Genomic DNA, 17,109 nt, shown 5'->3' on the forward strand with positions numbered 1-17,109 from the left:
CAGGAAATGCTGGCTCATGCACAGTCAGACAAGGGGAACTCAACTCTGTCGCTGCATTTTGTTCTGCTTCTGGCTTTACCACCATTTATTAGACATTCTTTTGGGTATACTGGGGGTTTGGGATTTTCCATTTGTTTTGGACAAGTGCAACTTCTATAAACAAGGACAGTGGACCAAGGCTTTCCTTTGTTCCCCTGACACCACCTGCCTTAGACTGGATCCACCACACACGTGGATTTTATCCTAATGACTCACCCACCCGATTCCTTCTGATCCTATTGCTCCACTTCTGTTTCAGCCACTTGCCAGGAACACTACAATAACTCTACCTGCTTCTTTTCAGTTGAAAATCAGAAACCAAAGCCACCTTCTGCAACACAGAGGTTAACTAAGGAGTGCTATTTTCTTTTTGTCTTACAACAGCTCTGCAGGAGACAAGCACTCAAACCCAGATGAACATACTACTGCTGACAGATGAGAATGAACACCCTAAGCTGTAACTTTTATCTTGCCAGCACATCCATTTTCTAAGAAAATTCATCCGCTTTGCCAGAAGTTTTCATTTTACTACATTAAGAATTTCCAGATGAATATAATTTTGTCACTTACTACCACACTTCTATTTCTTAAATAATTTAATTGTATTTCAGACCCGTTTGTTAACACCACTGCAAAATTTTCTGTCAAAACTGCTTTTGACCTTGCTCTCTAATCAAAGAGAATCCAAATTTGTCCAAATCCCCAACATAACTGTGGGTTTCAGCTCAGACACCTGCTAAAGAAGCCACATATAGGAGATTAATTAGGAAAGTAATTCTAAAACTCTGGGACCCTATTTTGCTCTGCAACTCACATCATGGCATCTTCAGGATACACACAACGGCAAAAGATTAAAACAGGATATTTCCTCAATGGATTTGTATACATCACCATCCCACTGCTCCATCCACTGAGTCAGATTGCTCTGGAGTTTGCAGCCCTTGCTAGGTGAGTAGTTTTAAATATAAACCATAGGACAAAATGCTAAGAGCATGTATAGGTACCAATAGGAATAGGATGGCAAACAGCAGGAAAAAAATTTGAAAGGCAAGGAGCGCCAAGAAAGACAAGTAATTTAAGTTCACACACTCCTGCTGTTTTATATTGCATTACATTTTCATAATTGAATTTTAATAAGTGTTATGGCTTCTTGCAGCCAAATGCATTGTTCTTTTTACACAACTGCATAAATTCAAATAGTTAAAAATGTAATTAGACCCTCAACTATATGCTAATCTGACTCAAAACTTGAAAAAAACCCTAAACAAATACAACCTTTGATTGCTTTTTTATTCTGATCATCTTTAGATTTTGTTTTCCTAAAGCCTTCTATTATAATTTCACTAGCAGTGCTGTTACCTAACGGTTGCTAACAACAACAGACAGCTCTTGCAGAAAAACTGGCCCTTTCATTATATGACTTTATTAACTTACAGTAGTGATGTAAAACCCCTTATCCAAAAACAGCTGCAGCTTACATCATATGGATGAGAACAGCTATCATCTATTTCAGGAATACTCACAGCAGCTCAGAGAGCCCGTAGTGAGTATAAGGCCCTTTATCACAGAGCTCTGAAATAAAGCAATGTTCTTCAAGAAGCAGAAAGAAAAAACATACTGTATTTAAGTTTAAAAAAATAATACTTTCATATTGTGATTATATCATTTTAATATGTCAGTATGAGCGTCATTCCTCAGGTACCACTACAGTAATACAAACTGTATAATACACTATGCAAGTCTAAAAGGACGACTGCATTTTCTCTAAACTACACTCAAGTCTCCTAAAATGAGGCAAATTTGATTTTTGAAGACTCAAACTCATCCTGCAGCAGTTCCCAGATGCTTTGCTGGAATTCAATACTGCCAGTGTTTCCCACTTCTCCATGAAGCTGTTACTGACACTCGAGCAAACAGCAGTGGGACCCAGGGACTGCTGTTCTACAGGACAGGTCTGAAATCACAGGAGAGCCTTCCCAATCTACCACCACTGGCTAATGCAGAGGAAATTCTGCTCCTGAGAACATTACCTTCTATCTGTCTCAACAATCCTTTTCTGCTCTCTAAAACACGATTTTACAGAGCAGTCCTAAAGGACTGACTTTTAAGTTATCTTATATGTGCTTGTACTGTGACAAACAATTACATCTTTCAGAAACCCCAGCTCCCTATTATTTCTTCCTTTTCCATTTCCTTCTCAGAAGCAAATAATTTTTTTATGTTGGCTGTGTCTGACAAAGATACAATGAAATAAAAAGGCATAAACTGTATTCAGTCACTTGCAATATTTTTACTTGAAAAATAAAAATTCAGCAGAACTTTAAACAACGAATCTTACCTGAAACTGCCATAGACTATGAGGAGAATAGAGATCAGGAAGGTAGACACTTGACTGGAATCCACAAGGGAATATGCCCTGGAATTAGGAAAGAGAAGACAGGTTTGTCATTGTGACTGTCCATTTTTTCCAGTGCCATTTGCTAATTCTTTTTCTTATTTTAATACAAATAGAGTACTGGATGACAAATCATGGCAGCTCCCTCTGAAATTCTTGTCTCATCTAGAACACAAAACCTGTAGCTTGTGAATTAACTTATTATATTCAAGGCTGCAGCATGAAAAATCTGTACAACCACCAAAGGACAATTCAAAAGCCTTGTGGTAATTTATGCTGAACTCACCAGATTCAGGGTTTTTTCCCCTCAAACTCATTAAAATTGCTTCAATTGCAGCTACTGCAATACCTGCACATCAGTAACAATAACCTGTTTTCACTTCTTACATCTTCAAAGTGGCAATATGGCACTTAACACTCACTTAGCTGGGGGGAAAAAACCCCAAGCAAAAGGAACCCCCCAAAAAACCAAAGCCCAAACCTCACAACAAGCAGAAAAATGCATTTATTAAACCACACACAATCACTTCCCTATTCCATCTTGCAGATCACTCAGGGCAGGATTACTGATGGACATTTCAGCAGGAAGCTTAAACCCAGCTTTATCTGCTTGATCTCCTAATGTAACACACTGTTTAAAGAATGGAAATATGAACATTAATGCAGCTCTGGGCACAGTGGGCAAGGAGAGGCTCTGGGAGCCACTCAGCAACTCCCAACAGGATTTCCTTAACTTGTGCTAAGATAATGGAAAAGAACAAGAATAATACTCAATGTTAATTGCATTAGTCTTATCCTACAAAAGACATAACTGAATATTTCTGAAACCAACCAAAAAGCCTAATTTCAGCAAGGCTATGGATATGGAACAAAGATAATTGAATTACATGATTGTTCCAAATTAAGTATCACTGAGCAAATAAAAACTGAAGATATGAGACAGTTAAAGAAACACTCATCCCACTCCCAATTCAAAAGCAATTTAGAGATAATTACCAAACCACTAGATACACAATTTAAAATATTTTCTTTTAATATATAAACACAAATGTGACTCTTCTATTATAGAAATTCAATATTAAAGATCAGTGACAGACTGCCTCTTTTAGATGAAATTATATACTCGTGCAATAAACTCTTAAGAAATTAGAAACTACTTTGGCTAATTACCATGAATAGCTTCCACATATCTAAAAGTGAAAAACAGGTATCTTATTTGCTCTCAATGCTGGTCAACACAATCTTAGGCTTTAAGTGTAAAATTTTTTTGTATGTATGACATTTAGGTAGCAGGCTGTGGAACAGAGGCCTAAAAAGCATCCATGAAGATCAATAACACTGAATTACAAATACATACAACATAATTACTCAGGACTTACAACCAGTGCACATATAAATGTTCAGGTTATACACAATATAGTTCACAGCACACTATTTTCATGCCACAGTTACAGCTAAACTCACACCAAAGGAAGCGGCCTGAGGACAATCACACTGGGTTCATGTCCTGCTTCCAACTCTGATTTCAGAGGGAAGCAAGCATTCCCTCATCCAGCCTTGTGCAGAGGGAAAGGAAAGCTTTGGATTTGACAACAAATAGTGGAACTCATCTATTAAAAGAATACTCAGAAACTCCACATCTGTGAGAAAAACAAAATGAATGGAATTCCAGAATGGATTAAGCATGGCCAGGGTTATGCACTGAATTTTATTAACTTATGTTCATAAAATTTTATCTTCACAAATTGGCGACCATTTTTGAGGTGAACAATGTTTTCTACATAATTCTTCATTCAGTGACAACACTGGAGGCTATGATAATAAAAATGCCATTTTGTCATAATTTTAGGCATTAGTCAAAACAAGGCTGTAAATGTTAAAAAGATTCATAAAACAGGGAAAGTAGAGATGATACATGGACCATGGATCAGCCCTGTGCATAATCCATAAGTTTTGTGTTAAAACTGAGAGCCCTCTGGTTTGATGAAAGAAACTGAAGAAATGCAAACCCATGTTAAACAATGATCTAACACATCTCAGCCCAGCTGCAGAGGCACTCAGGACAGCAACCTGCTGATTCTGTGCAAGGCAGAAATGAGAATTAAAGTCCTTCCATCCTACACAAGAGAAGTGCAACAGAGTAATCGGAAACTGGTCATGGACCAGTGATGTTTCCTGACCTCTCCCCATAGAGATCTTGTAACAGGACAACCTAAAAAAAAAGCTCAGAGCTGCTACTAGGATAATGATTTGGGGAAATGCATAATCACTGCTATTCCAGCAAACAGGGCCGGGGAGATACAGTCACACTTTCCTTCTTCCTGAGGCAGCTGGAAAAAGAACAAGGCAAAACACACAGAGTGTGACAGGCTGAACCAAGAGAGCAGCTCAGGCGTGCCCAGATTCCATCCAAAGTTTCCAACAAGTAACCCACAAACAAACTTGAAGAATACCTTACAGTGCCAAAGTGAATCTCATTGTAATAAAACCTCACATCTTTTAAACATGAAATCTCCCTACATTATTTAAGGTATTGCACAAGACCTGAAACCAGAACTGCTTCCTAAAATCCTAATCACTGACTGGATGGACAGTTTGTTAAGAGACTAAAAATCCTTGATCCCAAAGAAATACTTCCTAACACATTAATCTAGGTTAGAGGTAATAAGCAAATAACACATGAAAGAATGAAAAAGTAAGACTACTTCCAAGTTTTCAATATTATTCAAAATGACAGTCTTGCAAACTAATTTGTAATTTTAACTGAAATTTAAATAACCTTCTACAAGTCCAACAGATTCCACATGCACATAACGGAATTCTCCTGTAGGCATATTTCAAGAATGCAAGTTCATATAATGTCATAGCCAAACAGCATCAGTGCCATGTTCTTCTCAAATGGCATCAGCCAAAACCAGAACCCACACCAATTTTCAGAAGTTGCAGTCACATTTAACCAGCCTTTCACTGCACATATAAAAATGCAACCAGCTTCTTTCAAACAAGGTATTTCTGTAAATCTGTTCAATTTTGGAACAAGGAAAGAAAACTTATGCACAAAAAAATGCCTGTAACAAGCTTGTGCACAGTTGTCCTGTGACTTCAATACTGATTTTAGGTGCAATTCTCAGTTCTTACAATAGACAATCTACAAAGAAAATATTATTCTTCATCCTCACTCTGAAAATTAATACTGGATAAGGCCATGCCAAAGGCTCCTTTGAAGACTGACTTCAGTGCAGTTCACCTGTGTGCCATGTTACAAGAACAGCTCCTGACTCATTTCCAAACTCCAGCATATGTGCAGAACACTGCTCAAAATACAAAGACAACATCGGTTTTCCCAAGGAAGCACATTTTTCATGATTCTTGCACTACCACACGTGAAAATCGACATCCAAGTAAGGAAGCTGGTTTAAGAATCATTATTTAAAAAGATATCAGATTCTTACTTAGTTAAGTAACAAGTAACTGATTATTACACCCTAGAATTTAATAAAACTAAACACACTGGTGCCTTAGGACCATCTTCTCAGTCAGTTACTGAGAGGTGACTTCCCAATTGCTTCCTCTACAACCTGAGATTTCACTATGAACCTGCATCTTTACATGGCTGAGATCAATTTTCATAAATTCTCTGCCATTAGGAATCTATTTCTGGCAACTTCATGGGCAAGTGCTCACAGCACAGAGCCTGCTAAGGCATGCCAAGCCAGAGACACAGCAAGCACTGTTCCATAACATATTCTGTGTGTACACCCTGCAGCCTCACAGTGAGACCATTGTCCAGACAACAATGGCAGCAGCGAGCTCTCCAGCCTGGCACAGACTGCTCCATGGACCTTTACCTACAGAACAATTCCAGGGATGCCCAGCCACTGTGACACAGCACTACTCCCAAACAGTAACCATGCAAAACACAGCACATCACTCCGAGCTGGCCTTCCAAGCAGCACTCTCCCCTTTTCTGGGAAAAAAGGAATAACTTATGAATTCTCAAGGGAATAGAGACCCACTTCATTCCCAGCTAGGGAAGATGTTAAACAGCTACTGAAGTTGCCACAACAACAGTAATGGTGCTACACTGGAGACACCTGCAAGCTCTCTTCTCTGAATCAGCAGCTGCAGGTCAAGCTCTTTTCCCCTGTCCCTGCAGGTCCAAGCTCACCTGTATTTGTGGACATTCACCCCACAAGGTCTCTGCCATCTGCCTACTGTTTTCCTATTATGTACTTTTTGGGTCTTGCTCTTTTGCATTTCCACTCAGGAAAATCACACAGTCAATACAAGCACTGGTTTTCACGCTTCAGCTCTTCCTTATCACCAAAAGATGAGCAGTGTCTGGGTAATGTCCTTCCAAACCTGCAGAAGGAACCCTTAGGCAAAGTCTGGTGGTTCTTTCTGCCCTCTCTGTTGAGCAATAAGAATCTGAACTCGCTTTGTTCAATGAAGACCCAAACTAGGAACCAAAGGTGTCTCCAGATGACAGTGCAGAGCATTACCCTCTACACAACCTACCTGTCATGGACAACCTGAAGTGGCCACAAGCCAACACAGCCATTACAAAAACAACTTCTCACCTTTTCCAATCACCTGTTCTTCATCTCATCTCTGCATAACCATCTGCAAAATCACACACAAAACCAGACTGAGGAACCTGCATGCCTGAATAATAATGAAGAACAAATGGGAAAATTTCTCAAGTGATTCAGACCCCTGATCTGGCCCATCCCTGGATATAAAACCAAACAGAAAAGACTTTTCAGTGCCAGCATTAGCTTAAGGGCCCCAGAATTATTGCTCAAACATCAGGGAAGTTTTATGTATTTGGAATAAACACCCCTTTCTGTTTGCACAAGATGCCTACTGAATGTATGATCATAAAAATTCAGTCCATCGATGTTTCAGTAGCAAATACCACTCCCAGCTTCCAGGTACAAGGGAAATTATTGTGAAGAATGCTGCCAAGGGGGCAGTGAGAAGCTTGTGCCCTGAAGTTTCCATAGCAATGCACACTAAAGGCCTTGGACATGAATCACTCTTGAACAAAAGCTGCTGTAACAGCAGCAAGACAAACCTTCCCTCCGTATTTACTGTACCTATACAAAAATGCAAAGAAGAGAGCTACAAATAAATCACCATGATTTGGAAAGTGCAGCAGATGAAGTAACTTCACTAAAGCTCACATGCAGAGATTGTACTTCATTACATATTTTTCTTATTCGGTGATCAAAACAGCCAAGAATTCACAAGATTAAGGAAAACAAGACTATAAAAGGATGGTGAGCATACTAGATAGGCTCGAGAACGGATGGATCAAAATAGAAGAGCTTTTGCTGGGTTTAATGGGACCAAATCTACAACTTGCAGACATCACAGAATCCCAAGTTCACATTGGGAATGTAAGGAGATCATTTAATTCACTGATCTTACTCTGAGTCGTGACAGGTGTTTACTTCATCTGTTGTTTAAAATACTAACTGGTGAAATTAAGGGTCTTTCTTGACATGTAATATAAGTCTTTCTGACTACAATTTTAATCCACAATTTTTCTCCTATACAAAAATCCTTTGCAAAACTCATGGAGAGCTTTTCATACTGGCCACATCTGGGGTAAAATGAATCCACTTGCATATTTCAGTTTCTGAAAGATGTGGCTGCTTGAGAAGAGACCACAAAAAACTTCAAATATTCTTCAGCTCACATTAAATCCGTGACTATTTACCTAATCAATATGGTACTCTTCAACTACATTTCAAATACAACCCTTATAATCAAATGTCCAGTGTCTCCTCACAAAGTAAGTGACCATAATCCATGCACAACAACATGCATCCCAAGTCTCTCCAAAAGAAAATTCCATATAGGTAGGTACCAGCACTGGAAGAATGACCATAGAGCATCTCCCTCTCCCTCTCTGCTCTGTACTCAGCATTCATTTTCAGAACTTGCTGAGGGCACATGTTCAATGTGAGAGTCCCATCTCAGCTGATGGGAATGCTTTCAAAGGGAAACAGAAAAACCCCCAACAAAACACACAAAAAAACCCCCAAATGAAACCCAAACAAAACACACAAAAAAAAAAAAAAAGCAAAAACAAAAAACCCAAACAATCAACTTCTGCTGGAAATCTGCTGTTCAGTGTCAAAATCAAGGATGGAGAAAGTTTTCATTGCCCTTCCTCCAGGGGTTTAATATATTTCAAAGCTTTTTTTAGAGTGTTTATTTCATCAGTGATTGTGTTAGCAATAGAAAAACAAAGTCAAGAAATAGCAGTTGGTAAATTCAAGGCAAGTTGAAGAATATTTCTGCACTTCCTCTCCCCCACACCAGGTTTTTAGAGCTATTAACTCCACAGAGAAAACAACATTCACCTTCACACTGCTGCAGTGACCCAATGCCTGTGGCTTTTTTGGATCATGCAAGAATGTGCCACTCACGAGGAAAACATTTTCCTGAATTTACCCACTTTGTAAGCTTTTAAAACATTCTACTATTTTATTCCTTAAAAAGGGTGTGCAGCAACTCAAGTGATTAGGGCAATTCATTGCTAAGGGCAATTCATTTCTGATGCTCCAGTACCTGGCATTTGTGAGCTGCCACTGTAGAATTATTTATTAAAAGTACAAATCTAACTCAAGGACTCCAGAGCACAGTCCTAGGGCACATGAACGTGACCACGTGCCAGGGATGTGAGGATCAATTACAGTTAATTGCACAAATACTCATTTCAGCTGGAGGGTGGACTCATTCCATAGGTAAAACCAATACTGCTTTTTTCTTTTACTGGATTCCAGGTCAAGGGTATGACAAAAAAGCCTCTTTCAGCTGCCTTACGTGTCTAAGATATATACATATTTAAGAACCTCCATTAGGCTTGCTGCCAAACCAAAGTCAAGTCTGAGTGTAACAGTTAAAGGTATAATTTTAAGTGTGAAGTCATGGCACCCACAGCTGTAAATATATCTCAACACTATTCCATTCTTTAGTGTGATTCATAGGAAAAGCAAGCAAATTGCTATGGCTTCACTTACATTAAAGGAATAGCTTGATTTCTAAAGTAAGTTTACAATTTCATCTCATTGTCACGTGCAGATAAGGTATGCTAAGTATGAGTAATTCATGGAAACACAGCCTATGTCAGAAAAGAAACTTTAAACAAGTCTAAAGTGAAACAAACAAACAAATATATATAAAATATGATAATATTAAATGTCCCACTAAAACCAGACTTTCCTATACAGACTCTGTTAGGGCTCAGGCAGGCATTTCAAACTGTAACCATAGAACAATTCTGCTGTTTACCAGGCAGAGGTCCCAGAACAACACTGTCAACACTATTAAGTGCCATACATACACATATGGTGTGTGTGTGTGTGTGTATATATACACACACACATAGATAGAAATACACACACATATACATATGCATGCATTTCTACCCATACAATTTAAAATTACCTCTTCTATCCTTTCCAGAAAGCTATTTTCCTAAATCATCTCTGCAAAACCAAATGTTAAGCTCACAACCAAATTGCTAAGAGCAAACACTCCTCTGAGCTCATTTTGAGAGGAAACTGAAGTATCCAGTAAGGCATCAGTCTTGAAAAAAAAAACTTCTGTTAAAAACATTCTCTGAGCTACTCCTTTGGTTCACCCGACTGTTTGCCAACAGAACAAAGAATTACATGTTTCACAGTGTTTAGGAATTACAGCACTGGAAGATTTCCAGACTTCATATCCAGCTTGGAGCATTTGTTTCCTTGCAGGAATGGGAGCACAGCTTCCAGTCCCTGCATGGAAGCATAACAATACTTTTCTCGTTCAAAGGAGCATTATTCTAAATCAACACAGGATAGTGCCCACATTCCTCAAAAGTATTTTCAGCTCCTGATGACCCCAGAGTCCTAATGGAACCACAGTAAACAGGATATTTGGGAGCAAAATTTGCAACCAGTGGTTAATGGAGAAAAAATAACCAGCACAGCTTCAAATAAGTTGTACTGGGCACACATATCTGAGTATGAAGTAGCCTGAACCAAAACAAGTATCCAAAAATCATACTGATTGTCTTTGACACTGTTGTCACAGAAAACACTGCCTTTTTTTCCACACTGGAATGGGAGCCTGGATACAAGATTTTTATGTCTTATCTAAACACACACACACAAAATACTTTTTTGACGTTCCTTAGGTTATTGAGGAGGGTTGGTTGGTTGATTTAGATTGGGTCAAGAGTTTTGCTCTAAACTCGACAAATGAAAAAATATCTGGGAACCTTCCCTCCTTTCTTTCTCTTTCTTTCTCAAAGAAAGAAAAAACGAGCAGTCATGAAAAGCAGGGCATGCTTTTGCTGCCAAATATATGTGACTACCAGCCAAGAAATCCTCTCCAGGAGCAAGATTTTGAAATTGCATCACCAGGCTTTTGAAAATGTGAAAAGAATATTTATACAATGATGTCTCCAATGGGGACCTCCGCTGAAGAAGGAGTATTATTTAAATGAGTTAAACTGAAAAAGAATATGTGTAAAAACACATTTGACATCAAGATACAGAGCTCGTTAAAAGCAAATGTTCTACTTGATTTTGTATTTTAATTGTGTCATGTTTGTTTCAATTGAGCTGTATCAGATCAGGCAACTTCCACAACACTGACATCCTACTGCAGAGCAGCCCCAGCAAACTGCTGAGCCAAAGCACAGCCCTGGTTCTATTTCCTAGAACTATTGTTACTTTTATGCCTTTTTAAAAATTACATCTGAAGGACTTCAGCTTATGACAGGATTTGCCTATGTTGGTTTGAAAAGTCAAAAGCTTGAGGTAAGAAAAGTCTAACAGTCCACAGCCAACTGTATTCACTCCAGTTTGCTCACCTCTGACTTCAGTGGCATTAAGAGTTTTGCTAACAAAACCTGCTTTTTCAAATACTTGCCACTACAATTAACTTGGCTTTTGATACTAAAACTTATTCATGGAGAGGAGAAGAAAGAAGTGGACAATTCATAGCAGTCCTGTTTTTGTGAAGTGAGTTTTTATCCAGGCCAGCAGCTGCACAATCAGCAGGTGTGACACAAAGAGGAAAGGAGTCAAGATGTGGCCATGGACAAGGTGGGACTAAAATCCTTTTGGGAACAGCCTACAGCTAGATCTCACTAAGCACATTGCAATACACACATCTGTAATCCAAGCTTTGCTGGAGCTAATGTAAATTAAATAAAACTAACCTTCCTATCTTCCTGTAAGCAACCTTCCATGCAGAAATAAGTACTGCTTTAATTAATTTTCAAACCAGACCACAAGTACTGTAGTTGCTGCAATATATGATAACATTTTGTAATATTTTGTACTATTTCAGTCCTTTCAGATTTGTTTCTCACTAGTAAACTGCACACAGCTTTGCTCCAGCAGCACAGCCCCACCACAGTACAACACCTCGAGGCACTGACCATTCAGTAACAAACTCCAGCATCAACAACAAATGGGTGTTCAGTGAAGTGCAGGAAGTAGCCATGCTGCATTTGCAAGGGCCAAGCTATCAGTTTGTTTAAAAGATGCTTGAGGATGAGAAAAAAATATTACATCCATTTGCTGAACTGATTAAAGAAACTGCATTGTCTTTAACTGTCTTCATAGTTTACTGCTTCACAAAAGACTTCAGTTTACTGCAGAGGGTAGATTCAAATTTTGCTGTAGTACTATAAAAACTGCCAAACAAAAGTATTAATAGAATGGTTTTGTGGAAGAATTAAAATCAGCAAATATCAGAACAAGATGTAAATGTATAACTATGACAATGCACATAAATACATGTATCAGACACCTGTCAAAGTAAGAGAGTTGCAGCTCAGCCACAAAAAAGAACTGACCACACAGGAAGATTTTCTTCATCCAGAAAACTGTTTCCACCTTCCACAAATAATCAAGAGGAGGACTGGAAGGAGGGAGAAAAAAGGAGGTCAAATCAAGATCTGTTATGCATAATCCTCTCTTGCCAGAGCCACAAGTATATTTCTTTATGTTAATTTTCAGTTTCCAACAGACCAGTGAACTCTGCAAAGGTCAGTCCAATATTTAGCCTATCCCAAAGACTTGCTGAAACAGCTCTTCTATCTAAATTACCACTTTCAACTGTATGAATTTTCAAAAAACAGCCCTTTTCACATCAGGAAAAAAGGCAAATCAAGGGTGTGGTTACTGTAATTTAAATCTACAAAGTACCACCATGCAAGCTGTCTACAGTTTGATGCTGAACAGCCTCATCATGATCCAAATTACATCGTGTTTCAGCAAGGGCCATTTGGAAATGTCAGTGGTTATCCTTGGCACAGGAAAGTTTTCTGCAATTTTGATGGCTAAGACGTCTTTGGGTTATAAAGGTATCAGTTTGTATCCCAGTCAAATATGCAACCTGGAGTTTTCAATCACTTGGTGGTACAGCTCTGCATTACACAGAAGGCTGCTCAGTGCTGGGTTTCATTTTATGGCACTTATTCTAATTACAGAAAAGAAAAATAAAAACTTCCCAGAATCTTCACCCTAGGCTCTCATCTATGGTTTGATCTCTGTCTTTTTATACTTAACAGAAGAGCTCATTAGAATGCTTATAATCACAGAAGACAGGAGGATGCTCCCTACTTCCAGTTTACAGGAAAACACATTTCCCTTTGCAGAAGGAGTCCCAGCCTCTCCCACACAAGAACCCCCCGGTCCCTGAAGCCCCATCCCAGTGACCCAGGAGATGTCTGTGACCCAGGAGATGTCTGTGACCCACTGGGGCTCGGAGGGGTGCTGCCCTCACAGCCAGCCTGCTGGGGCAGGGCTGGAAGCAGGACAGTGCCAATGCTGACAAGCAATTTCTCTCATGACTCAACACTGCTAATGCAGCTGCCACACCACAAGTTCTACTTTCAGCCAGCAGATCCCAGAGGACACTATGCTGTAAGCTGATAAAACGTGGGAGTTTCTGTAATTTGGAGTTAAATATTTGTCCCAGTCCTCACTGCTGCTCCATCTGGACCTGGAAGATGGTGGTGTGCAAATACCTCATCTCTGCCTCACAATTAAGAGATTCGTATTTACTTGCCAAACAATTCATGCACCACCTCTGACAATGTGTTGTGTAATACTGTCTGCACACACAATAAATTATGTTTTCACTAAAAAAATAAACAAACAGAACCAAATCCAACCTTCTCTCTCAAACAGTCAGAGAATATCAAAACAAGCTCATAAAACTGGACATAGCCTTACTTTTGAGTATTTTCAAACTGTGACAGTCAGACTTTAACTTTTTCTAAATTTAGAAAAGTGTGATAGGAAGACTTCAGCTCTACACTTGTTCATGTCAAGAACTACAAGAAGCTACCTGGGTCTGTAATAGACCCAAAGAGTATCAGGTTACTTTGGCAGACACAGGCACAGAAGTCAAACTAAGTTGAACCAGTCTGTTTTCCAAACATACAAATATGATCAAAGGCACATTGATATAAGCAGAAAGTACTATCATTATTTCTGATAATACAAGGAAAAAGTGCTTCAAATGGGGTGGGGCAAAAATGAGCTTCAAGTAGGACAAGGAACTACCAGCAATGAATCCAGAAAATGTAAAGTATGTTTCCTTTCTTCCTTGAAGCTGAAGCACTGACTGGAACACCCCTGCTACTTTGCTATGTAAGTGAAAAGCAAGGAGTTTAAAAAGAAAAAAAAAAAACAACCAAAACAACAGAACAGCAACAAAAGCAGAAAACCATACCTTCCACAGAGCTAGAACAAAAAGCTTGAAGTAAAATCTCATACCTGTAATAGTCTAATGATATTTTATAGTTCCAGTACTTTATTGCTTTAGAAAAATGCACTGCTATTCACAAAACCCGAACTATAATTCTAAAATAAAAAAACAACTTAATTTGCTTTTTGAAAAGTAAATGCAAGGCAACTTCTTTACAAATACTAAACTCCTTTAAACAGGAAATAAATTGGGGTCTACATTACCAACATGTCAAAGAGCAGCTTTTCACTAGTGAATGGATCCCACCCAGAGAGAATGCACAAAGGCGTATTTGAACACACCACGATTCCCATGCTCAGTTCAGTTACAACTGAGGCAGTACAAAGGGGGAAATTAGGTTTAAAACTGGGAATTTCCTCCTGTTCTGACGTAACTCACACCCACAAGCACAGGACACACTCCACAAAGTCTCTTAATCAATGGGAACAAATTACTATTTTACTTCGCACAGAAGTACAACCCAAACAAGCAAACGTGTGTTTATTAGAGGAAGGAAATTTCTGAGCATAAAGCACCTAGATGAGACACTACACACAAATACAGCCAATCAGTGCCAGGTATCTGTGCCAAAGGCTGGGTGACTCAGGGTACCAAGAAGCAGGAAACAGAACTTCAGCTTCAATTGTTAGCATGGCACTAAGTGCACATAAACAGACTTTAATGCAATTAACTTGTTAAAACTGCATATGATTTACTACAGAAGTCAATTAGGGTTTTACATTATGAGCATTATGATTTTCCCATACCAGTGAGCCTGGTACTAATGCCAGTATTTTGGATTGATGCTTTTTTTTTTCTGAGGTGTTCTCTTAATTTTCTTTTTTTTTTGAGTCATGTGGTATAAGAGCACACGGAGAAAGGATTGCTGAGGGGGAAGGCAAGCTCAGGTATAAATTTAGCTTCAGTGTGAGCAGAATTATTAGCCTGTCACTGGGTTGAGTGCAGAGAAGAGTTTCTAAGATGACTAGGAGAGATAGGAACTGAATTCATTTAGTCTAGAAAAATACATGGAAAGGGGAAAAGCCAGCTCACAGGCAAAAGGAAACATCAAGTCTGAGAACCATGAGATTAAAACGATCTAAAATTGTGTTACTCACAACAGGGGAACTTACACTCTTTCCCAACACCAAACTGTAAACTGACCCAATTTCTTTTTCCAATTATCATCTCTATAGTCACGGGAACACTAGTGGCAACACAAGAAGTGGCACTACTTCTTCAAAGTTTCACCCACTGTGTTTTTTTGGGGGGAGGGGACACCCAAAAAACCTAAAGAACACAAAAACCAAGTAGACCAGTTCCAAATTTATTACCCAGTATGCTCTTTTCAGTCTCGAGAAACAAGAAAAAGGAGAGCATGTCCTACTGCTCTTTTGTACTCTCTTATTCTAAACAGTAGAGGTTTAATTAACTTGATAATGCTCAGAGATTATTAGAGGCATCTCACATGCTGAGCTGAGCCTCCAAACACGGAAATGCTTATTAACAACAAATTTTCTTAACAGCAGCTGTTTTGTCTTCAATATTGCATCACATAAACCTTTTGGACAAACTGAAGTACAGGAGTCTTCATGTACAGGACCAAATGAAATCTCCATTCAACCAGCATCAAATTACACCCACTTGAAACTTGAAAACTGGACTAGTTTTATCAGATATTGTCATTTCATTATGTATCATTCTCCTTCTACAAACACAGAACTGAAACATACACCCCAGATCCAGCATCAGACAACACAGAGAGTCTGTAATATTCTGCAAGCCCAGGGATAACCAGGTTCCAAAACTACTAGAAATCCCAAACAAAAAAAAAATACTGTTTTTACTGCACAAAACGTTTGCCTTTTAAAAAGCAAATTTCAAGGTAAAGGCACTGAGATAACATTACATAGGAAAGTAAGTTCTCTCCTGTTTCAGGTGATCCACTAATTTGCACCAGTCATTCTAAATACACATCTCATTTCATTAACTCAAGCTGTACTCCTTTAATGTATGTTTTAGGCTAGAGAAACTGCAACACAGCAGAGCAGACATCCACTTCTTAAAAGTTTTTCCTTCAAAATTCATTAAATGTCACAGCAGGGTCAGATTACATCTTTACCAGCATAAACTGAACCCAGACAAAACACCAGTCCAGCCCTGACAGGAGCAGCCACATCAGATTTTTCAGGAGATAGTAAAAACCATGACACTTCCAACTACATGGATAGGAAAGAAAACGCATAAATGCAAGCCAGGTCAACTTCTATTCTTCCTATCTGAATAGGAGGAATAGCTTTGAAAACTGAATAGACACTTGAGTATGAGTCCTGAACCCACAGAAGCAATGGTCCCCAATTGTGACATTAACTTAAAATAATTTCCCCAAGGATTAGGGAATTTACAGCTCAATTCTTTTAGGAAAAACACAGAACTGCTGGCTCAATAGGGATGTCCATGCAGCAGCAGGCTCAGAACAACTTAATATATGCCTGGCATCCAGGAGCTACTATAAAACAAACACGATGTGGTTTTGAAGACAGGCTGCTGATGCCATCGTAGAAGACTCAGCTTTCCAGGAAATTTTACATGCTGGAAGCCTAAATGCTGATCCTTCACCATCTGTTTCAATTCACATTTTCATGTAATGTATGTAGCAAGTAACAAAACACAAATCAAAGTGAGTGACCGGATTTAAGCACTTCAAATAAACAAAACAGTCTTTTCAACTTGCAGCAGTCTCCCACTAACAACATTCAAACAACTGAAATCAAACTGTATTTGTGGGGAGGAGCAACCTCTTATCACACCAGCAAATACACACCTGCAGACATAAGCTTTTCAGCATGTACACACTAGAGTTTTGATATGCTCAAGGGGGACATAAAACACCTATGTATCAATTA

General features: G+C 38.8%; 1 protein-coding gene across 6 annotated transcripts in view; it reads right to left on the reverse strand.

The window, feature by feature from the left end:
- The window catches only part of SPPL3 (signal peptide peptidase like 3), a 56,576-nt gene that overhangs the window by 21,504 nt on the left and 17,963 nt on the right, over positions 1-17,109 (reverse strand). For all 6 annotated transcript variants that reach the window (XR_009933752.1, XM_062504555.1, XM_062504556.1 and 3 more), the window contains exon 2: positions 2,378-2,455. Coding sequence is in view for 5 of the 6 variants with exons in the window: in XM_062504555.1 (XP_062360539.1) it covers positions 2,378-2,455 (78 nt within the window). In the remaining variant the exon portion in view is untranslated. The remainder of the gene's footprint in view (positions 1-2,377; positions 2,456-17,109) is intronic.

Source organism: Cinclus cinclus, chromosome 17, assembly GCF_963662255.1.
Source record: "Cinclus cinclus chromosome 17, bCinCin1.1, whole genome shotgun sequence".
Classification (NCBI taxonomy): Eukaryota; Metazoa; Chordata; class Aves; order Passeriformes; family Cinclidae; genus Cinclus; species Cinclus cinclus.